The sequence below is a fragment of the Eretmochelys imbricata genome, chromosome 7 (assembly GCF_965152235.1).
Source record: "Eretmochelys imbricata isolate rEreImb1 chromosome 7, rEreImb1.hap1, whole genome shotgun sequence".
In the NCBI taxonomy this organism is placed as follows: Eukaryota; Metazoa; Chordata; order Testudines; family Cheloniidae; genus Eretmochelys; species Eretmochelys imbricata.
Genome location: NC_135578.1, coordinates 37,048,445 through 37,073,141, shown reverse-complemented (window position 1 = coordinate 37,073,141; position 24,697 = coordinate 37,048,445). Strand labels below are relative to the sequence as shown.

General features: G+C 40.5%; 1 protein-coding gene across 1 annotated transcript in view; it reads right to left on the bottom strand.

Moving 5' to 3' along the window:
• The window catches only part of EFCC1 (EF-hand and coiled-coil domain containing 1), an 84,705-nt gene that overhangs the window by 36,884 nt on the left and 23,124 nt on the right, over nucleotides 1-24,697 (bottom strand). Inside the window, 1 exon segment of the mRNA XM_077822927.1 lies at nucleotides 12,862-12,923. Within this exon segment, the coding sequence (XP_077679053.1) occupies nucleotides 12,862-12,923 (62 nt within the window).

The window sequence follows — 24,697 nt, the reverse complement described above, 5'->3', positions numbered from 1 at the left end:
GTGCCAGACTGACAACCTTATTGACTGAAATTCTTTGTCTGTAGCACAGATATAGCACCAAGAGCAATAGTTTAAACTTTCCTGGGATCCATTGTGGCTCAGCATTGAACTGAAGGAAAAACTTTTAAAGATGAGGATAGTTCAGTCTTTGTGATTATTCATCCCTTGGCCTGCTTAGATTGCCAACAAGGTTGTCCGTTGTTGTTATTATTAAATCATGTATTTCTAATATTTAGTTTAAAGACTTGTGCTGTTTAATGGAAGATGTATTTAACAACTGTCATACAACCTGCTACTACACTAAGCAGAGGTGGTAATTTTGGTAACTTCTATACTTTAGATGTGGTTAGAATTTGTATTGTATTGTGGTGAAATATTGAGTATGTATGTAGTGCAATGACTGCTTTTTAAAAATCTGATGGTTGACAGTGACTACATTGTCTTGGATGAACGCCTATCATTTCTGAATGGTCCATTTAGATACTGTTGTCCCTTTAATGAATTATTTTGTGACATTACAAAATAAATTGTTTCCAGATGTTGTTCAAGTGAAGCAAAAAATTCCAGTGCCACACCCTGCTAGCTAGAAATTCAGATATTCATACTGGAAGTCTGTGAGTTGGATTTTCACAGTGCAGTTTTAAGGGAAGTTGGGAAATTGTAAATATCCCTATTCTTAAGGAACATTACTCATTTGTAGAGCCCACGGCATGAGCTCGCTAAAGCTTGCATAACTTCTCCCAGAGGTCCAAGCCGTAAAGGTGGACTGAAGTTTCTTTCTTGTCATGGATATGGAGCTTGTAGGGTCCAGTGTTCCCCTTTATGTGCTATTCCCACCTAGGATCTAGGAAACTGAGTTTCCTCTCCACTGTTCAGTCAGTGAATTGGGAACCCATGGTGGATCACATGTCCACTCAGTGATGCCACATAATACATGTTATACTGATGGTTTCACAACTGCCCCAGAACCCCACCAGCGCCTGTAGATTGCCTGTGGGCTTCTGTGGCAGGTTCTACAGACATTGGCATTATGCATGCTAGCTTGTCATGTTGAATGGGAGCTGCAGTCTGTGGCTTGTCTGCACCTCAAGAACAATACAGTATATTTTGCATTCAAATTATGCAGAACATTCTTTGTACTGTGTTTTTCCTACGGTATGTCTACATTGGGGCTGGAGGTGTAATTTCCAGCTCAGGTAGACACATCCATGCTAGCGCTGATTGAGCTAGCATGCTAAAAATAGCCACGTAGCATCAGCAGTGCAAGTGATAGGATGGGCTTGCTGCCTGAGTACGTACCTAGGGTCTTGGAGGGGATCGTACTCGGGGCAGCTATCCTGTCACACAATTGTGGGTACACTTCTATTTTTAGCACACTAGCCTGATCAGAGGTAGTGCAGATATGTTTACCCAACCTGGAAATTGCACCTCCCAGCTCAGTGTAGACCTACCCTTGCAGCAGATATCAAACCCTCCCAAGTTGTTAAGTACACTGTTCTGAGTGGCAGACAGGCTTCACTCAATATGGAAGACTACTAGATTGGCTCCACTGATCACTAAGACTGGTTTCAAAATCAGTGTCTGCTTTTTTTATGACTATATCAATGGAGTCTGAGCAAGACCTCCCTTTCCTGCAGAACTTAAGGATACTGGGCTATCTTCCCTCAGGTCAGGTTGGCCGTGCACACGTTTGTTGAGGACTCTGTCTCAGCAACCGGAGATGGTTGGGAGGTTCATTTCAGATCAGCATCCAAAAGTACATACACTTCTCCAAACTATCAGAAAATACTAATCTGCAGAATGGGCTGGAGATCTCATAGGAACAAGTTCTCAAGTGGGACCTGCAGTATTTTTTGCTTCTGGTCAGGCTGGATACCATGAGAACAACCTCTATAGCCATTTTTGACGCTTTCACTTTCAGTCTAGCCCAGAAGCAGGAAGAGCCAAGGAAGTGAAAATAAAAATCTCTTAATTTTAGCATTTTCCCTTAAACTTCAAAAAAGTTTCAGCTGAGGTTTGCAGTGAGGGTTCAGGATTTTATCTGAACTGGTTCCCTTACCCTTACTCTATATCAGTACAGGACTCCAATTACAGTTGGGGCTTCAAGGTACTACTGTAATACTGCAGCTAAGAATAAACTAGTAAGTTAGTGGATTTGAAAATCCCCAGTCAATATGGGGGAAATCGGCAATGACCGAGACTTGCATTTGTTCCAGCAGATCCATTAAATTTGCACGGGATGGTGCAGTCAAAGAATCATAGAAGATTAGGATTGGAGAGACTTCAGGAGGTCATCTAGTCTACCCCCCTGCTCAAAGCAGGACCAACACCAACTAAATCATCCCAGCCAGGGCTTTGTCAAGCCAGGCCTTAAAATCCCCTAAGGATGGAGATTCCATCATCTCCCTAGGTAACCCATTCCAGTGCTTCACCTAGTCCTAGTGAAATAGTGTTTCCTAATATCCAACCTAGTCCTCATATCCAAATTAATTTTGTTGCTTAGATTATTAGTGTGACTACTAATTAGTTCCCTCTAGGAAGGCCATAACCTAAAACTAATATTTAAAATAGTGTGCCATCCTAAAACACTGGGATTGTGACTGTAATCAAGATGTCTGATATTAAACATATCAGTAAGATAATAAACAAAAGGACCAGAGCTTTTGCTTTTTAGAAGTCCAAATCATTTCCTCCTGCCTCTATTTGTAAAGCAAACAAAAAGCTGCACGTATCCTATATGTAGATTAGATGTGTGTTCTTTAACTGCCAGCGGCTCTCCTGTTACCACTAATGCACTAATCTTGCAGGGTGCCAGCCAGTAGCGGAGATGTGTCTTATGAGTCTTTTAATGTCTCCTGTACCTAATATATAAATAAATGTTTCTGGCTAAACTAGGAGTCAATGTGTTCTCTTCAATCGACTGGGGACCATATTATGTACAATCCTAGGAGCCCTAAAACGTTTGATTAAATATTATTTAATTGTAACCCCGCTTTGTTTGTGCAAAACTGCAGTTTATGGTCAATGGAGGCACAACATAAGGCAGTGCCAGCTCCTTGGCATGCTCCTCTTTCATCTCCTATGCTAGATACTGCAGAGATAGGACTCTGTGAATGCGAAAGTGCGGAATGAGGTGATGGCTGCTCTTGACAGCAGCATTCCTCCCTCACACACCACAAGACAACCTGTTGCAAAGTAATGCTCGCCAATTATGGCTGCTAATCCTTTGGAAAAAATACAGACCTCACATTCCTTAGAGGAGCTGCATTCACTGATTTCTTATAGCTCCATATTTTAAAAAGCCCCCAGAAAATAGTCACTCTAAGGCCAAAAACCTGTCAGATAAATGGCCCTTGTATTGTGCTGAGTCCTTCACGAACAGGTCATCTTGGTGCTAACGCAGTGTGTGGGTGCCCAAAGTGCAAACAAAGTGTGTCGTTATTACAGGGCAGGACTGGAAGCCTGGATTATTCTTGTTCTTGCCAGAGACTTGCTATATGATCATAGGCAAGTCACAAATTCTCTGTGCCTCAGATTCTCCAGCAGGAAATAGGAATAACAATTAACCTATGGTGTTCTGCAGCTTAATGCACTACTGTATGTAAAGTGTTTTTAGATCCTTGGATGGAAAGCTCTACAAAACTGCAAAGTACTGTTATAATACTAAACCTGTCTAATTAGACATGCCTCCTTTGCATTTTAGCTCTGCGTCCGCTGTTCTGAGGCCTGTTTGAAATTAGGGTGGATAAAAATCAATTTAAACATTCAGATGCTTTTTATTTAAATCAGATTTGTTTGGTTTAAATTAAATACAGGCTTATTTTTTAAAAAAATAAGTCTCTTTAAAATGTCAATTTTAAATTGACAACTGATGCCAAGACCTAAACTTACTAATACATTTAATTTAGATTACTTTAATATATAAAATAATATTAAGCAAAACATGTTTGCTGCCAAGTTGGAAAGAAGGTAAGACTACTGAACTTGTGGAAGTCACTAGCTAGACACCTGGAACCAGAGTCTGTTAAAGTGCTAAACTGGCTTTTGACAGCAGTACCTTCTTCTGCAGGTGCAGAGAGAATATTTTCTTCATTTCAGTTTATTCAGCTAATTCAGTTCAATGACTAGTTCATTCAAAGTTAAGAAACCAATTTGGAGTTGGAAAAGCAGGAGAACTTGTTTTTCTTTTCCAATTTATGAATAAAAATAACAGAGGGGATGAGATCTGCTAGTTCTAAAATCTTGAAATACATGGTGACCAGAAACAATCAGTTCAGTTTACTAGCTATAGGCACTTCCTTTGTTTAATAAATCAGTTAGTTTTAAATGCAAAACATGTTTTTATCAACTTTTTTCTTATATTTCCAGCACATTTAAGGTATTTTGATTTCATTAAAAAAATTAATGTGTTTTTTCTGCATTTTTAATTGCATTTGAATTTCCATCCAAATAGTTTGACACAAATCACAAGTAAAAAATTAATCTAGGAAATAAGAAACGCATCTAACATAATGAAAACATAAAAAAATAAGAATCTGAAAAAATGTAGGAAGCTATATAGTTGCTTAAATACATAGATATAGTGTACCCTCCTGGTTAGCAAAAGACTAATGTAAAGGTTCTATTTAGACTATAATATAAAGGCTAGTGTAGTAACTATATTTAGTTGCAAATCAATGTATTTTAATGGGTACCAGCCAATGAGGATCAACTTCTTTAGGAAAATAACTAAAAAGTACAAATGCACGACATGATTAAAATAGAAGATTTAAATAAAGGTTTCCTGCTTGCCAATTAAAACCCATTATTTAATAGCTTTGATTTAAAGCAATCCACTGTTTGAAATAGTTTAAACTTTCCAGACAGCAACCTGGCCCCCATTCTACTGCTCCTATGCTGCTGTGCTAGGTTAATCACAAACAATTGCACTTGCCTTTACTACAATACTCAAGTTGAATTCCTACTAACCTTTATATGTTCTGTGCCAATGAATTACAATGGAGATCTGAAAAATACTGCTTATTCTTCCCTCTGTTTAATTATGATCCCACCAGTCTAACTCTGTTTTATCAGCAATTATATCCCTCTCCCAGTTGATCCCTAAGAGCATGTCTACACTTATGGTGGAGCGATCGATCTACCGGGGGTCAATTTATTGCGTCTAGTGAAAACATGATAAATCGACTGCCCAGCACTCTCTCGTCGACTTCAGTACTCCACCAGAGCGAGAAGCGTAGGTGGAGTCGACGGGGGAGCGGCAGCAGGTGACCTACTGCAGTGAAGACACCACGGGTAAGTGGCTCTAAGTAAGTCAACTTCAGTTACGCTATTTTTGTAGCTGAAGTTGCATAACTTAGACCAACTTAGCTTGCCCCTGTCCCCCCACCCCCCCCCCATGTAGACCAGGCCTTACTGGTCATGCAGTTGAATTAGAAACATAATGTTAGGATTGTTATGTTGGAGAGTGAAAACACATACAGAATTACATTGCCTGATACATCTCCCTGATACGGGGTCATGGCCCCATATTATACTTTCTAGTGCTTTGTCTAGACTAGTTTTAAATATCTCGATTGATGGGTCTATTTCTCAATCTAATGAACCTCAGGGCTTGTCTACACGGTGTTCTAGTCTGCCCCAGAGGGATGTAAATTGTAGTGTGCACTGGCATGTCGTGCACTTCCTGGTCTGTGTGCACTCTGCTAGAGCACACTAAAAGTTCCCTAGTGCGAGTTAATATAGTCCTGTTTCGAATAGTACTACGTTAACGCTCACTAGGGAAGTAGTGCATGCCAGCAGGGTCCATAGGGGCCGGTTAGTGCACAACATGCTAGCGTGCATTACAGCTTACAGTCCTCTGATGCAGACAACCACCCTGTGTATGAATTTATTTCTTATATCCATCTTAAATTTCCCCTCTATTTCAACTCACTACTATTATGTCTTATAAATAATAATAATTCCTAAATAATTCATTTGCCTGGTAAGGCCCCAGTCCAGCAAAACACTTAAGCAGGTGTATAACTTTAAGCACGTTACCCATTGAAGTCAAATACATATGAGTTAATTTGTGCTTTATGATGTCAATGGGACTACTTGTGTCTAAAGTTAGGAGCCTGGTTATGTGCTGTACTAGATCAGGGTGTTGGGCCCAGATTTTTAAAGGTATTAGGTGCCTAACTCCCACTGGTAGTTAAACACCTAAATACCTTTAATTACCTGGCTGTTCATGTTTACATCCTTCAAGTAGCTGATCTGATCCAAATTCAGACTGTTTGTGCAAATTCATTTGCCAACTTTCCTCAAACTCTTCTCTTTAAACATTGGATTTCAGTTTCCATAACTTAATATATTGCACACATTTATGTGGTGCCCACTGGCATGTGGTTCCACAAATGGATTAGAAATATACCAGTGTCCTATTCAAGGAACAGTACTTTCCTCTACCATCCAGTAACACCTGGGATTCATGTGGTCATGTGTAAAATTCTTAAACTTTTATGGGAAATCAATACAAATTAACCCTTAATCATAAGTTATCGACTTCCCCTGTAACCTAAAAGAGTTGAAGATGCTAGCTGAGAGAGTTCTGCCCTTTATGCAAAGGCAATAAAGGGCCTCAGAGGCTATAGATAGGAAGAACAATTTAAACTGAAATAATCATTAGGGATTAAAAACTGTGATTGACACACTTTTCTGAAAGACCAGATAAGGTGGCTGTCATAAACATAGGACATATCTCAATACATCAATTAGTGGGCAGAGTTCCCAGTGAAGTCAGTGGGAGTCATCCATAGAAACTGATGAGAGAATATGGTCTTATTCAAGGGGTTACAGTCTTAAAAGGTATGCAAACTGAAATTAAGCAACAAGCAAACCCTAAGGAGGGTAAGAAATATTTCTTTATGAAAACAGTGATTAGTGTAGGGAACAGGCCACCAAAAACAACAGAAGACGCACCTTTAAGATAGCTAGCCAAATCCCTGAGGCGTGGGGATATTACAGGGTACAAATGCTACATTGGTGTCTCGATCTTGATGGGTCACATGGCTTTCTTCTCTCCTAAAATGTTACTACACTGCTATGGTCAGCTATCTGATCTCTTCTTTTGTAATGCATGTACAGTTACAGAATGACACCATGCTTTTTGGATCTCTGTCATAGGGACTGTCACTCACTACAGGTCTGTACAGTACCCAGCTCAATGAGGCTTTGATCTACTTGAGGCCAGTAGGCACTACTGCAATACAAATAAATCAAAACAATAGTCTCTGATGTAAAGCCCAGTGTTGTCCTCCTTTATCCAATGGAAACTGGCCACTGACACTGCACAGTTGTGATAATGTTCCAAGATTGTATCAGCCTCTGCATGTTTACACTGCAAACTCTATAGGGCAGGGTCAGTGGCTTCCTATCTTCCCATGTGTTTGTACAGCACAAGGTACGGTGAGGTCCTAATTCTGATCAGGGCCTTTGGGCAATACTACAATATAAATAATAACTTGTCAATTTTTCCTGGAAAATTGGACTGATAGAGGGTTTTTCAAGACAGTTACCAACACATTCTATTTTTCCTTATTCTTTCAACTATATTTCAATGAACCAGGAGAAAACCTGATTTAGCAGCAAGGCAGCCCACTGGAAACAGCACAAAAATAGCCCAATAATAGAATAAAAAAAGAGAGGAAAACATCTTCTGTCCCTTAATGCTTTAATACCAAGCCTCTTGAAATCTCCACGCATCTAGCTAAAATACAGCTGCTTTGGGGAGCAAATTTCATCCAGGTTCCATGGAGCCTAGCAGACTGTCAGAAACCGGAAACAGATGCTGAAATTATGTTGCAATACTTCAATTGCCTTCTTCTTTTTTTTTCCCTATACTGGAATTTCTAACTTCACAGTCTGGAAATGAGGATGTCAAAAGCAAAGTGAAGTGCAGCTTGAAAAGAAAGTGATTCAAGTTGTAATACTGCTAAGTGTAATTGTTTTGATCATTGTAAAATCAAGGCACTTAAAAACTTACCGACACTAAGGCTATGTCTCTGTTACACGGCTTTTAGCAACACGGCTGTGTTGTTACAGACAGGCCGCTAAACAGCACGCAGTGTAGCTGTGGTTTGTCAGCTCTCTTGCTGACAAAGCACTGTTCACACCGGCGCTTGTTTCAAGAAAACTTTTGTCTTTTGGGGGATGTGTGTTTGTTTGTTTTTTTTTTTAACACCTCTGAAAGACAAAAGTTTTGTCATTCAGTTGCCAGTGTAGACATAGCCTAAGGTACATAAAAGAAAATAGTAGTTACAATATTTAGGTCATATCTTGAATCATACGTGGCTCTAAGTCCGTGCTATTGTATCTTATTCTCTGCATAAAAGTTACTTATAGTGGGCTTCTCAGGGTCCAGTGCAGCCCAGCTCTCTAGAGAGGATAGCCAATTTTGGCAGAACATACCAGGGAGGTGTGGAAGGGGGAAAGCCATCCCCGTGGAAGTTCTTCCACAAGAGTGTTGTAGGGTCTGAACTCTGCTTAATTTTATAGATGAGGCGGAGTGGGGCAGTACTGTCCATTGGCTAGATCCTGCTAGTATATGGGCAATCAAACGTTGATTGATCTCGATGGGAATTCTACACGCAGAACATTTCTTGGATAAGCTGCAAAGCCTATATCCTACAGGAATCTATGACCGAGTAAAGGGGAGCCTTTTGGACAGTCTTGCAGATATTCAGACAAATATTTCCTATTGTCATAGTTTCCTCAATAGATTTCCTCAGGAAAGGTGCGAAATCTGTATGAAAAACAGAGAACAACACTCGGAAGAAGCAAACTGTAGCATGGCACAAGGAGGAAGACCTAAAATAAACACAGTTGCTGGAGACACAGGCCATAGGTGGACACCAGTTGTGTTGTCTTGCTATGAAAGCAGCTGATTAAACCAAACATCACAGGACTCCAACAGAAAAACTAATTATTTATTAAGATATTTTTATCATTTTGTTTTGAGTCCAGAGTGGAAGTGGTTTAATACGGAAACTATTGAGAACTGTATGTTTAACCCTCAGAGCACTCAATATGCTCTAACCTTACTGAGAACTGAAGGTAAAAACACCTCATCTCCCTCTGCCCCCAATGAGACCCCAACCCTCCAAATGCTGATCTCTTCCAACCAATCTTTGACTCAACCCCCTCCTCAGCTTCCCACAGCCCAACCCCTACTCCTGGGATAAAGTCAGGATTTGATCTACCTAAGAGTCTCTGCTACCAGAAACCTTACTAATCCTCCGATCTGAAAGCCCTCACTGACTCCCCTGCAAACCCTTACAATACCCAGTTCCCACCAACCATGAAGAAATTGGTCAGTGTTCTATGCTTTGTTGTGGAGCGCTCTAACTGGCTTGTAATGTTTGTCTGAAACATCCCACCTTGTTAGCAAGCGTTGAAGAGTTAAATGGGTTCTGCTAACTTGCAGAGAGAGGGGATTCATTGCCCCACCTGGTCAAAAGGAGGTGGAGAAGAGGTCCTTTAGAGAAGGAGGATCTAGGATGTGGGCTGAACAGTTCTGAGAGATTTCAGAGTAACAGCCGTGTTAGTCTGTATTCGCAAAAAGAAAAGGAGGACTTGTGGCCAAGTACTCCTTTTCTTTTTAGTTCTGAGAGAGGAACCCTAGTAGCAGCCAAACTTGAGGAGAAGGTTTGAGCTGAACCTTACTTTATTTACTCTGTTTTTAGAAAAAGATGAGTGTGTTGTCAGGCTGAGAATGGTTAGGAATGGCACACCTGCTCATATTTTGTGCTCAATTCTCAAGGGGAAATGGGTACAGAATGAATGTTCTCATAATTTTAATTCCAAACATTTTAGCTGAGTACCTTCTTGAAGCTATGAGAGGTCCTTAAAATAATATTTAAAATAAAATCCTCACTAACCTCAGGCCTTTAAAATATTGTTAAGAAAACTCTGTATCATGCTAGTCAGCTGGCAATCCTGCTACTTTAATTTTTGTTTCTCGAGATTATACTAAGAAAAGGTCTAGCTTTTTGTAGTTCGATTAAAATACCTACACCTCTATAAAATGATGGGCAAAGATTTATAAAGAGTTTGTCATGCTATGATCTTTAAGATGCTACTTAACGTACTTTTAAATGGTTGGTATAAGACTAGTAAAAGTAGTGTAGATCAAGAGTAATTCAATTGAAATCAATAGGGTAAACGAAAGCAGAATCTATCAGGCCCAGCATACCTCAACACTTGAGACTGTTTTCAGGTTTAGTCCCCCAACCGAGTCTGCTGTCTTTGCCACCTTTTCCTGATAGAAAAGATTTAATACAGTCTCTTTGCATTTCCCATCTTTGCATTTTTTATCTGATATAACTATTGGATAGCTTGCAAACAAAGCAATAGTAAATCCTTATAGCAATACTTTAAAAAATATTTGTTTTAAACAGAAAACATCAGGTATCATCAAAGAGCAAAAAGCTATATTGATGCAACATTAGGCCTCAAATTTTGAACAAAAAAGCTCAAAAAAAAACTATTAAAGTTCTCATGACAATCTTAACTCAGTTTAGTTACTTGTATGTAGTCATGATGAGGTCTTTCATTATAGAATCACAGGAAACTGTGCAGAATGTCACACTGTTCAGCAAATATGTAATTCTCTAATTCTGTATCACTCTCAGTAGCTTTTGTGGGTGTGCTGTCAGTACTTAGGCATGCAACGATTCCCTGTCATAGAGGGTGCCATTAGCTTTGCCTGAAGACCCAACTATAAACTCTGAAATAGGGCACCGAAGGGTAAACATCATATGTCATGAAGGGTCATTTAAATAAATAAGAGTTCTTGCTTGTAAACTAAGCCAGCCGTAAGTTTTATCTCTTTGAAGGATTGATGAAAGCATCCCATGAACATGCGGAAGTCTGGTTTGCATCAGGAAAGGCTCACTGAGTTTCATTTGTTCTGAGCAGAATTGGGATCTGTAGGATAAATGTAGCATGTTTTCAGGTCCTCACCCTACCTGGAAAAGAACTGACCTTTACTTCAGATCTAATCGGAGCAGCTAGTAGACAGAGCCACTCTTAACTTTCAGTGGAGAACTGACAGACACCAGGCAAAGGAGGGACCACACTTGTAAATGTAAACTTAATTTCCTAGCAGGAGTTTTTGTTTGGAAGTGAGAAGCCAAGCCCTTCATTTCCAAACCTTTAGTCAAAAACCAAACAGTCCATTAGTAACAGAAGTGAAAAAATACATCTCATGCAGATCAGTTTCAGATGCATTTAAAATTGCATCCTCGTTTAGGACATGATGGCTTGGGAAAGTCCTTTGTGAGCCCCCGTGAACTCCCACAGAATTTTTCAAAATAATTCATTTAAATATAGTTATGAGAGTGACATGAGTTGAGGCTTCAGGGTTCAGAGTTGCATAGTAAAGTCATAAGAGTAATAAGCAATGGCTTACTGATTTGCAAGTAAATGCCCAAACATCCCCTTAAAACCACTGTTTACATTAATCCTTTGAAATGCTATGCTGGATCAAAGGTTAGTTCAAAGGGTATCATTACTGCTAAGAAATAAGTCCAGCAACTGCTTGTCTTCAGGTAGAACTTGAATGGTTTCTCTCATTCCAAAAGAATTAATTGCATGCACTCATTTCATCAGGTTCTGGTGAATTTAAATCCATCAAGATGTTTGGCATTTGACTCGGAGTCAGAATACTTTCTATCTAGGTTTGTATAAGCTGTTAGAACCTGGAGTTTCCTTCTGACATTTACAGCTTGACACTGAAGGTCTCATTACACAGGCTCAAATTTAAAACAATTTCCCATTGAGGAAGGATGGTGCTTAGATTAAAAAAAAATTGCTTATTAAATGTGCCCTGTTTATAGATTGTGCTATTTATTGACTCATCTGGGTTTACAGTCTTAGGAAACCGAAAAGTATGATTTCAAACTTTTAATATGCGACTCTTAATGAAAGCCTTCGGCCCGACCATATGCATCAAATCTGAAACTCTGGGGTTAATTACTATTTCTATTCCTTGTTGTTAATTTCAGCTCAATACCAGGGGGGAGAGACACCACCATCAAGCTGTCTCTCACAAAACTCAGGAATGATGCGACCAAGTCAGAGCCTCAGAAACCTACATTCCTACTGATGGGCAGAGGATTTAGCATTAAATGTGAGTTATTTGATAAATCAATGAGAGAACATATACCTCCATGCTGAGAAATTGTTACTATATTCTGCTGCTGTCATATTCTGTTGTCTCAATAGCTGGGAAGTTCAGGTGAGACTCAAATTCCTAACCCACCCTTGTTGTGCTTAAGGTAGGAACGGCTGTGCACATAGGATCTGATCTAAAGCCCACTGAAATCAGTGGAGTCATTTCACTGACATCACTAGGGTTAACATTAGGTCTATAGCATATGAGGTCAGCCACTGTTTAAAGGGAAAGCAACAGAGCAAAACTGAGGAGTTAATTAAAATATGGTCTTATTATATACTATAATTTTTTTGTTTTTGTTTACAAGTCTGACCCTTTACATCAACAAAGGGTGTACAAATGGGCTTGGGAAAACTTCATATTTGTTTGCAAAGTGTCCAATTTCCATTTACAAATTTGGGTTACTGAGCATATGCAGTTCTAAGCCAGGCTAACACAGTGTGAGTTTGTCGTCCTTTAGCAGTTAGAGACCATGCACAAAAGTTAGTCCACCACTTGCATCAAGTTAATGGACCTGGGCCTTTGGCTCAACCAGCACACGCTTGTGTTTTTAGATGTGGAGGGTCCTAGGTTAATCCCCATGTACAACGCCTTTGAGATATCTTTGCATGGTAACTCCTGATAGTGAGCACAATCACCTAGTTTACCTGTGTAAATGTAGATCTTTTGAGGCACAAGGGTTGCACATGAGTTTTTGCCAGCAAATCGTCTTGTTGAAGGAATTTGACCTTCAATGTAAATTCATATTTTTCTGGTGATATTTTAAAAAGCAAATATGAAAAAGTAAATTAAAATCTCAATGGGCCTTGGATGTACTAACTGAAAGCAAAGATTTTTAGTACCTTGAATTTTTGTTGACGTACTGCTCACTCTCCTATTACTGCTAGATTTCTGCCTGAATGTGGTATCTACAGAACCATTAGAAATCTATGACAGTGCAGAGGGAAAGCAGAGACACTGTTTAGTATCTGAAATGATGGTGCTACTGTACCTCCCTCTCTCACTTATACACGACAGCCTGTGAGTGTATCTTTGCAGATCCTTGCAATATAGCTAAAAAAGCTTCTTCATTTCAGCGATTTCTAAATTCCATGAGGATATATCACCATTTGACTCAAATTTTACACACTTTCTCCCTTCACCTATTAACCTTTTCCAGAAGAAAATTAAAGGAACTTTGTCACAATCAACAGGCACCAAATTTAATACCTAAATACCTTTGAAAATCTAACCCTTTGTGCTTTTGGTTCATTTTATCCCAATATGGTGAAGGCAAAACTCAAAATGAAATGCTGATTTTGTTCCACTTCTGCACTGCATGTGGTTTTCCAAGGGTTTGTCATCCCAGAAGACCTATACCGTGACCAAATGTCACTAGCTGCATTATACAAACCAGAACAGAACTGCAGAAATTAAAATTTCTGCTTATTCACAGACACATGCTTATTCACTGAATTTCATACAAAACTTCTTTTGCTGATATTTAGTTTGGTTTCCGTGTTCAACTAATCTGGTTCACATGGCTTCATAGCACTAGTTAAAATCTCAGTCAAAAGACCCCAAACAGGGAACCAGATCATGGATGTGTCTGTAAACTGATCTGCTTTTTTCTTTCTGCTGTCTCAAAAGAATGAAGCAGACAGGCAATGGCTGAAGTTAGCTGCATTTCTATTCTGTGAAGCATCATGCTTCAATCTCATCCACCTCCAAGGGACATTGTGAGGCTTAATTAACATTTATAAAATGCTTGATGACCCTCAGAGGGAAGATGACAAAGAAAAATAATTAATTCCATTTTCCTAATGGAGCTAAGAAGGGACTGCAGAGGAACACACACAATGCGCAAACCCATGTTCACAACATGTGGGTGTGGGGCCAGTATGACGACAAATCCAGTTAGGGTTTTTTAATAGGCTTATTGGTGATGGCTGCCTGGCTGGGGGGCGGGCCTTTAACACAGCTGTTTGCCACTCTCTGAAACAAGGGCAAGTTTTATACTATCAAGAAGATGCTTTAAAGCAAACAAATGGGGGAAGGGTAATGTTTTGGGATTGCCTACTCTGGCAATGCCCCTCTGACAGCAATTTGTTCTCTGTCAAGAAAAAAAAACTACCCCTCTCCTAAAATGAAATTGAAGACTTAATGAAACCAAAAAGGAAAATCCTACAGAGCAAATAAATCCAACAAAGGAAAAATCTGCTGCTCTCCAGTCAGTATTTTCAACTATGCTGCTCCAGGAGAGGGATTTGGTGCCACCTTTGCTTTCAGATGGCTTTCCAAGATGCCATGTATCAGTCTGAAGTCATTTATCAGCTTGTAATTTCCAACATCACATATATACAAAACCATAACATTAGTCAAAGCTGTAGAAGGACTAAGCGTTCCCTCTACAATTATAAAACCAGAAATACCATACCAATGGGATGCAGGTACTATATTTAAGTTGTATACAGAGACAGTACATACTGCTGTGTATGGGCTTCTATTGCCACTTTTTGCCCCCATTCCACCCTCCACGCTAACATAAAATGACAGGAGCGCATTAGCTTTAACAGCTAAACCATATGGTGAAAAATTTGCAGAGAAATCCCAAATGATGTGAAGCTCACCTTGGTCCAGTTTTAGGTATGAACCTGAAATGCAAAACAGTTTTACTGAAAGATCAAACTGAAGTTTTTAAGCGGTTTGGGGCAGGGACAGTTTCTACAGTAACTAGTTCAAGGGGGCCCATATTTTGGTTGAGGCCTTTTGTTGCTGCCATAATAAGAATAATAAAAGATCTTTACCATTTTAAGTAGAGATGGCTCCACACCCAAACCTCCCCGGACATTGGGGGTGTTTAAAAATGCACATCTGAATTTGGTAGCATAAACACATCTCCACTTTTAAGCAGCCAGGGCCTAGTTTTGAGTGAACTTTAGGTGATTAATGGTGTCATATCATAACTGTGTGAAACCTGCAGTTTAATATGATTTCAACAATGTTTGAAAACCAGACAAAGTTTGGTGGTTTCAACCATGTTTCACTTTAAATGAAAATGAACATAAATCTTGGGGTATAAACCTATGTAGATGGGGGGGAAAAAAATCTGCACGAGATTCTATAAAGTAAAATTTTGCTCACCTGTAAAATGTCACCCATTACTTAATGTATCAGTAAGTATTTTTTGGGGTGGAGGGAGAGAGATTGGGCTGCTAATACCCTTCCTAGATTAATTGCTTCAAAAACCATTGTGTCTAAGAAGGGTGATTTTTATAGATTTCACAGAATTGTGCCTTTAAAGTTAATTTTGCCAATGCAATAGCTGATTATCTGGAGTCATAGAACTGTGGTTTAATGGCACAGAGCAGTGACTTTGACAATAGTTTGGTCCCTTTTAAGCCCTGCAGTCTGGGGCATGAGTGGGAGAGGGATCCCAGAAGATTTTTTTTTTTTTTTAGTGCATTATTTTACGGAACATTACAGCAGTAGACAGAACACATGTTAGTAATTTGTGAGTGAATAGACAGGCTATTTCCTCTGTTTACAGTATAATAAAGTCAGACTGTGACCATACACATGGGGTTAAAAAGACCCAAAGGCCTCCCATAGGATTTAGGAAAGAAACCACATTTAAAGCTTCAGGGCTGTCCATATTCCCATGGCCGAGTCTAAGTAGTGAAACAGTTTTGATAGCTGTAAAGTCTTTTTCTGAACAAGACAGGATTACTTGACAAGTTTGTCAACTCCTAGCTGACAAAGTGGATTTTGAAATGTTGTGATGCTGAAGCAGCAATCACAATGCTTTTCTTTTGATGGGATCATAACTTTAGTATACTGTAGGAGAAAACACTAGGTGCTAATTCATAACATGTTTATGTGACTGGCAGCTTCAGAGAATTTCACTTCACTGGTTTTTTAAAGATCCCGCATTCAGTCTCTTCAAGCCTTAACGATCTTTTTTAAGATGCCTAGAAACTGATTGGGCTTGATTCTTGTAGCTGCCTTCACTGGAACCAACTGGATTGCCTTACTTCATTATGACTAATGGGTCTAATTCGGAGAGAGGCTGAGTGCACTCAATTCTCTCTAAAGTCAATGGGCTGCAACAGTGTCAGTGGGAACTGAGGGCACTGAGTTAGCACGTCTCAAGATCATGCCCAGTGTTTCTAAGAGACATAGCATCTCTATGTGAGTGATCTTGAAATCAAATCAGCACCATTTCTATGCAACAAATCTGACTCTTGTTCATGCTATACATTTGATTAAATCCAGAAAAGCAAAATAAAAACCCTCAGACTTTGTGTAAAATTCCTTTATAAAATTCAAATTGCCACCTTGCAATAAACTCACCTACTAAAGAATGTCAGGGTAAGTATCATGAGTGAAGGCTCTGGAATCCAAAATAGTTTAGCATTTAAAGTCAGAGCATTTAAGTACAGCTAGCTTTCTTTTTTCTGGGGGCCTAAAGCTGTCCTTAAAACTTGATTTTAGTCTAACAGGTAGAATCTGCTAATGCACTTGCACAGGAATGCCCTAGTTCGGCAGTTGGTTTATGACACTTGGTTTATGAGACTTCTGAATTTTACTTCTATTTAGTATTTTTACTTATTTTCCAGCACCAAAAGCACTGGAAAGATGCTTTATAAATGAAAATAACTAAAATGAAAATCCATAAAGGCAGACTGTTCTACAGGCCTCTGGTGATATGCGAATCGTTGTCTGGGATCACAACTTACTCCTCTATAGTCTGATACAAGACTTCGCTTTGTTTTAAGCACTCAGTTAGAGAGCACCTACATCACATGGAAAGGACTACTATAGCACAACACTTACTAAACTGCTAATAACTTTATTTCTGCCTGTAGCACCCTCAAAGATGAAAAGTCACTTTTCTAAATGTCTGTTTGATACTCAGAGTTCTCTTGATAACGAAAAGAGTTTGCTAGATTTACAGTATCCCATATGAGCACACAGGACTCCCACTGACTTGAATGGGCTTTGGATCAGGCTATACTGCATTAATACAAAAGGATAATTTCATCTTGGTGCACAGGGAGTTACACCCTCGATTACCTATATATTCATGTCTACACAGCAGCCAGGGTTATAATTAGTAGCTCATGTAGATGTACCTATGCTAGCTGCACCGTAGCTAACTTGCTAAAAATAGCAAAGACATGGAGTTATGCGCAGGCTGCACCAGGTATGTATTTTCTTGTGCAGCCTGTGCTGAAGCCTGCACCGTTACATCCTCACTGCTCTTTGTAGTAAGCTAGCTAGGTGAAAGCTAACGCGGGTAAATCTGCATGAACCACAAATTACACGCCCCCAGCTGCGGTGTAGCCAAAGATCTTCTGGGCAGGGATGGTCTGTCTTTTGTGTCTTGTCGAATGCAGGCACATAGCCATCTCTAAAATAATAAATATTAATGTCCAAGTTCAAAATGTACATATATCCTTGGTTTTCTTTGCATAGAATTGGGGAACAGGATCTTTGTAATACATAATGGTACTTTCTCAATCCCGCAAAATAGAATAGTTATTATTCTGGTGATTTAAATTATCCCCGTGGTCCTAATTAATTAACACATTAGTACAGTTTCAGAGCATGCAATATATTTATTATTCATAGCCTAATTGTGGTTGTAGTCAGTGGGAGTTGCAGATACTCAGTGCCCCTTAAAATCAAGCCCATTGTATTTATATGCAAATCTAACATAGAATATTTTTGGTCTGAGTTTTAATATGAATGACAGATAAAGTGAATAAGTATTATATTTATGAAGAAACTCGCAAGTTTCAGAACTGTTTGCCCTCAAACCTGGAGCTCTGCAGGTGGTCATAATGCAAGCTCTTCTAAGAATAACCTTTTTTCAATTACTTGGCTATATGCAAGAGAATACATTGTAAACGTTTGCTCTGGCATCATGTCAAGAACTCTAAAGCTGACCTGGAGAACTAGCCTTTGCTGTGTGCAAGAAGGGATCAAATCAGTTTCCTCAGTCTGGGTTTGGTTCTCTTACATCAAAACAGAAACAACCTTGAACAGTGTGTGCTGGTTTGTAACCCCAGTGGGGAATGTCTAAAAATTGTACTGAAATCGATTAAATGATTTGGGATGACACAATTGATGTCAGTCAAAAAGGATCTAGTGAATGGATGACGAAAACATGACCCTGAAGCAGCAGGGAATTCTAATCCTAGAAATTGCTATACTGGATCAGACCTATAGTCTGTCTAGTCCGATATCCTGCCATTGACAGTGGCCAGGACCAGATGCTTCTGAAAAAGGTGCAAGCAATCCTGCAATCGGCAGTGTTGGGGACAGTTACATCTAACATCCAATAGTCAGAGGTTTGCTTATGCCACAAAGGAGGGTTTGTATCACTCCAAGATTCTTGGTGCTATTTGCTATTATAATCTCTTGATATCCTTGTTAACTGTATCAGTATCTAATCCCTTTTTAAATCCTGCTAAACTCTTGGCCTCAAGGCTATCCCATAGCAATGAGTTATGCAGATACTTTTTCATGCAATGCATAAGTAATTTCAAATATATCCCACAGCAACCTCTCCCTATTACTTCTGGAAGGAATAAAGCAGATTGACAGCAGGTTTCTATTAATAAATTACTAGAGTTCTTTTCCTTCCAAGTGCTTTAGAAATTTTAATTGTCACAAGTAGGTAGATATAATTAACCTTATTTTATAGATGGAGAAACTGAGGCAGAGCAATTAACTGCATCTGGGCTGAGACTAGAACTCAGGAGTTCCTAACTCCTAGTTCTGTGCTCAGACCATATCTTGTTTCTTTTATGGTTAGATAAAGCAGATTTTTAGAGTAATAAACCAAGACTCCTGAAGTGGGATGGAGGGCAGGGAGGTAGGAATTCATGGGAGGCCTCTGTCAGATGGGCAGGGTGTGGGGGGTGACAGAAACGGTTACCAACTACACCCTCCCTTCCTATATCTCAATTTGCTACCCATAATCCTTTCAGAATAAAAACTCAGAATGAGTTACAGTGTGAGGTTGAGGGAGGTGGAAATAGTTATTTGCCCCTTTACAGTTTTCTCGCAGACCCAGCCCTACCTTGTATTTCTACCTGGTATCTGTAGGCTCATCTTTTTCCTACAGAAAAGAAAGAAAGAAAGAAAACACCTTACACTACTCTGACTTTTTTTTTTTTTTTGGCTCTGCTTCTCTCATACATACATACACGTGTGTGTGTGTGTGCACACATCTACATAGAGGCCAACATTTTCAAACTCGTGTTCCTCAAACTAAACTGCTACATCTATAATTAGACACTGAAGTAACAATGGTTTGATTTTCAGAGCACTCCCAACTATGGGAGTCTGAAAATTTGGGCCACTTTTCACTGAAGGACCCTTGTGATGAGATGTGTACCCCACACCAGCCCTGAAAGGGTTAATGAGGGCCTGAGAGACTAGTTATGTTAAATGGGGTCACCTGCAAGAGGGAGGGCCAGGGTTAATTGAGGGTGAAGCTCAACTGGGAAGGGGCTGGGACAGCACTGTAAAGCTTGGAGGATGAAACCAGAGGAAGCTGCTGTCACTCCCTGGGATGAGAGTTCCTCAAAGACAAAGAGGAAGTCTGGGGGAGAGTAAGCCCTGAGATCCTGCTCTTGGAGCAAGGAGTCTGGCAAGAGGGTAGGAAGGAGTGAAGTAGCCATGAGGAGTAGAGTAACCAGAAGCAGGCAAGAGATGATAGGGAGGCTAGGTAGGAAGGAGCCCAGAGAAACAGAAACAGCTATATTGACTGGGACTGAGGACTTGGGTTTCTGGTTATAAGGGCCCTGGGCTGGAACCTGGTGTAGCAGGTGGGCCTGGGCTCCCCTGCCAGCCACTGGTATAGTGACAAGCTGGGACTGAACACTGTCTAGAGATGACATTTGGACTTCATAATGCTGGAAGGGGTGGACTAAAATAGTGACCTGGCTGGAGGGCCAAGTTACCCGAAGAAAGACTGTCATAGAGCCAGCAATGAGCAGCCAGGGGGCACCTGATGCAATGAAAGCAACATTCCCGGATGGAGATGCAAGGGGGTGTACTAGCAGTGAGTGGCAACCCCGTATACAGAATATGAAGCTAGGGTCCCAAGTGTGAAAATGTTGGCAATTCTATACCAGAAGGTACTAGGGTGTGTACTTGTCACCATTTAATTTTCTAAGTATGTGACTGTATCTGCAAATTTGGCATAACTTGCCTAGGAAGTTGCCAGTATCATCCTTTGGTGTTGCAGGGTTAGACCACTCCTGACAACAATTCAAATCTCTGTCTACAGAGTTCTAAAGTAAGATAACTGAGCACTTTAATTGCTATCACCTTTGGCTAAGGTGTCTGTACTCTCTTCATGGAGTGCTGTATTGAAAACTGCATTCAAGTGATAGATCACAATTTTAAATTCTCAGGGGTTTTCCTGGGCCTGCTGGGAGGCAGAAGTTTCTGTAGGGAAACCTGCAATCAGAGTCCGGGTACAGCTACACTAAAGAGTTTGCAGCTGCACTGGTGCAAGCTCTCTAACATAGCTTCTCTAAGCCGAAGGGAAAGAGCTCTCCTGTTGGCTTAATTACTCCAGCCCCTGCAAGCAGCAGTAGCTACGTTGGCAAGAGACGCTCTCACGCCAACAGAGCACTGTCCACACTGGTGCTTATGTCAGTATAACCTATGTTGCTAAAGGGGAATGATTTATTCACCCCCCTGAGTGACATAAATTATTCCAACATAAGCTGTAATGTAGACATAGCCTCAGTTTGTAGGCACCCAGCCTAGAATAAGGCAGGGTGAGCTGTGCCTCTGTCTTTAGGGCCCACCCTGCTTTCTCTTTCTGTTTCTGGGTTCTTGGGTGTTATCATTCTGAATACTGAAAAATACTGTACATTTACTCCTGGGGGAATTCTGTGTCACTGCACATGCACATATTTAATGGGCCATGCATATTTTTAATTTTTTGCAGAAAATAGCTTCTGCTGAAAAGCTGCTGCAGTTCTGCCTTTTGCCCACCAGAGGGTGATGTGGTGCTAGAACAGAGCAGCTGCTCCTGGCCAGTTAGGGAAGAGAAAGAGCCTGCCTTCTTCACAGTGCCTGTCGGGCCAGGTCAGGAGACAGACATCGTGGAGCTGCTGGGGGGTCATACAGGGGCTCATAAGGGCTAATAGGGGACGACAGACTGGGGTGGGGGTTAAATGGGAGTGGAGGTGCAGGGCCATAGGGGGGAGGAAGGTGCAGGGCCACATGGGCAGAGGGGGATGGGGTGCAGGGCCACAAAGGGATGGGGGGTGGCTGAGTGGGGGCACAGAGACATGGGGATGGGGAAGCAGTGGATGGACACATATGGATTGAAAGGGGGTGCAGGGTCACATGGGGACAGGGGCAGATGTGCCTGACTGAATGGGAGAGGCTAGGGGTCATCCAGGGTCTGCATGGGGGACACTCCCCAACAGTCCCTCCCCTCCCCCCGCAAAAACCTGTTCCATACTTTTTCCACCCATACCTAACAACCCTCCAAGTTCATATCCAGGCTCCTTCCCAGCAATTATTTCCCTCTCCCTTAGCTCCTCTGTTACCTCTGACTCCCCCAAGCTTTTGCACTGCTTCTGAGGGGTATGGGAAATATGGTTCTGTACTGTAGTTTAAATGAATTATTACTCAGAGTTCTGTATTAATATGCCTAGTAAGGAATCTATTTGTCAGAAAACATTTCCTGAATCTTTTTTATTGTCTGTGTTGTTTCAGACATTCTTGCTGACATTTATTTTGAAATAAATTACCAAAATAATTGAAAATGGTGTGATTTATATTGTTGTTTTGACAAAATACGGAGAATTTTGCAGAATTTTAAAATATTGTGTGCAGAATTTTTAATTTTTTGGTGCAGAATTCCCCAAGGAGTATATATTGCAATCTTCCAGCAAGAGCATATGGTTTTATTTAATTTGTCTGGGTGTTTGCCGTGAACATAACAGTCATAGCCAATGACCTTCAAATAACAAGTTTTTAACATAGAAAAGAATGTCATCGGTCCCCACAAGGAGTGAAATGGTTGTCTTAGCTCTAATGTAAAAAGTACTTGCAATGAAAACATTTTTTAAAATGTGAGGGAGGAAATAGGTACCTAAATATCTTTGAGGGTCTCAGCCTAAGTCTCTGCATCCTGCCCATCACATCCCACACCTTCATTCGTTCCCCTCTCTTCTGTCCAATTGCCACTAATTTCTTTGGGAGTTATGCACGTAAATACCTTTGAGGAGCTGGGCCTTACACTCTATCAGTCTGGGAATCCTTTTGCCCTCTCAATTCCTCTAGAATGAAATAAGAAACACACTGTTGTGACTGCTCTGCCTCACGTGGAATACAGCATATTTTCCTGACTGAAATACAGAGCAAGCAAACATAAATGTTTTCAAACACCAGGCAACACACTCTGCAGATCATGATTAGAGATGGACCAGAACCTAAGTCCCAGATCCAGCTCCTTCTCTAACTGTGGGAAATTCTGAACTGGAGCCAAACTTCCTGGTTCAACCCCTTCTTTAGTTAAGACATGATAAGCCAAATTCATCCTTGGTAGAACTTCACTGGCTTCAGTAGATTTATAGCAGAAGTGAATTTGGCTTCTCATCTTAACTACTATATGTTCTGCAGTGTGTTAAAGGGATAGAAAAAAATGTGAAGTAATCTGACACATTTATTCCAACAACACAGCTTTATACATTGTTTATTTAATGTATTACAGAAACTTCCTCCCTTTTGCAAACAAATAAATCTGTTTTAATGCATAATTCTTTATCCCCATTCACTATACATACTATAATTGCTCCTTTGGAACTGCACCTGTATGGACCTGGGGAAATTACAATCCTGATATAGCTTTCTGAAGGCAATGGAGTTACACCAAGCATATATTTGATCGATAGATTGTCAGCAGTTGCACATTTGCATTCTTAACATGCAGATGGTATATTGGGAAACATCAGTGTGGAAAATTTGAGAATCCAGATGAGTAGCAGTTACATGAGTCTCATTAGTCCACAATACATCTGGAGGATTAACCAATTTTTTTGAAGTCCAGACCATCAGCTAAACTGTACGTTAACAATTAGCAACACTACATTTGTCTAATTGGAAAAACAGGCTTTTTAAATTTTAAGAATAAACAAAAAGCTAAACCACCAACTTTTTCTTTTTTTTTGTTTTGTTTTGTTTTCTTGTTTCATAGCCCTCACCTTCGAACTGGCACCTAGTACGGTACATTTCAGGCTGGATCACATTTTCACTTATTACTTAAAATGCCATGGGAAAAGTCTATCATTCTAGCAGGCACTGCAGTGATACATATGTCCCAAAAACCCTGATGGGACTTCTGGCTTTGCAAATGGCCTTAATCAAAATCCCAAACCTGGAAAAGCTTGGTGTGGTTTGTTTAACATCACCATGAATAATAAAACTGAGTGTATTAGGGACTCTGCACAATGAACTGACATAAAATGCATAAGCCTCCCTTTAAAAATAACAGACCATTTAAAAGTTTCTCTGGAGCTCAGTTTTCTTCTTTGTGAGCTGCAAGAGCTGCTAAACATTTCATCTGAGCTACTGCAGAATTCTTAAGCCACTCTCCCTCTGATATGAGTACCTAATCAAAATTAGCCATCCCAGCTGCCAGTATTAAAATTTTATTTCTGACCATTGTCCAGCTCCCTTTCAAAGAATGCTGGCTCTTCATTCCTCTGATATCCTCCCCACTCTCCTTCCCCTTGACCACAAAATTAGGGTCTATGCTTTAGAGATGCAGGAGCTTTATAGGCTCTGGTTATTGTTATAAAGTGAAGGGAGTCTCTATTCCCACCAGGGCTCTTCAAACACCAGGCTCTGTGACAAGGAAACAAACAGCTGAGTGTTCTCTGTTGCCTCCAGATGGTGCCCCCCTTTTACCTCTCTCAGCAGCCCCTTTTTTTGTTTTACACGGATTGTGCTGTTTCATCATTCATTCTGACTGTTTGATTTAAGTTTCCAGTCCTTAGGTCAAGAAAAGGCTGGCAAGGGAGGACGGATGAAAGAAAGTGGCACTTTGATGGCTTCTTTTTCACAGTAATGAGCCAAACTGCTCTTTCTTTTCCATCTCGTTTTCCACCCGCCTTCTCCCCCCCTCACCCTTTGGTGTTGCTGTATAGAAATAGTCAGTTCTGCTGTGCCTTCCTGTGATGACTAGATAACCTAGAACAGCGGTTCTCAAACTTTAGCAACCCGAGGACCCCCATTTTGATTTTTAAAATGTTGTGGACGCCCCAAACCCCCTGCTCAGACCCTGCCCCTACTCCACCCTTTCCCACAAGGCCCGCCCCTCCTCTTCCCTGCCTCTTTCAGCCACTGCCCCTGAGCGCGCCCATCCCCAATCCTCCCCCTCCCTCCCAGTGCCTCCTGCACACCACTGAAGAGCTGTTCCGTGTTGTGAAGGAGGCACTATGAGGGATGGGGAGGAGTTAA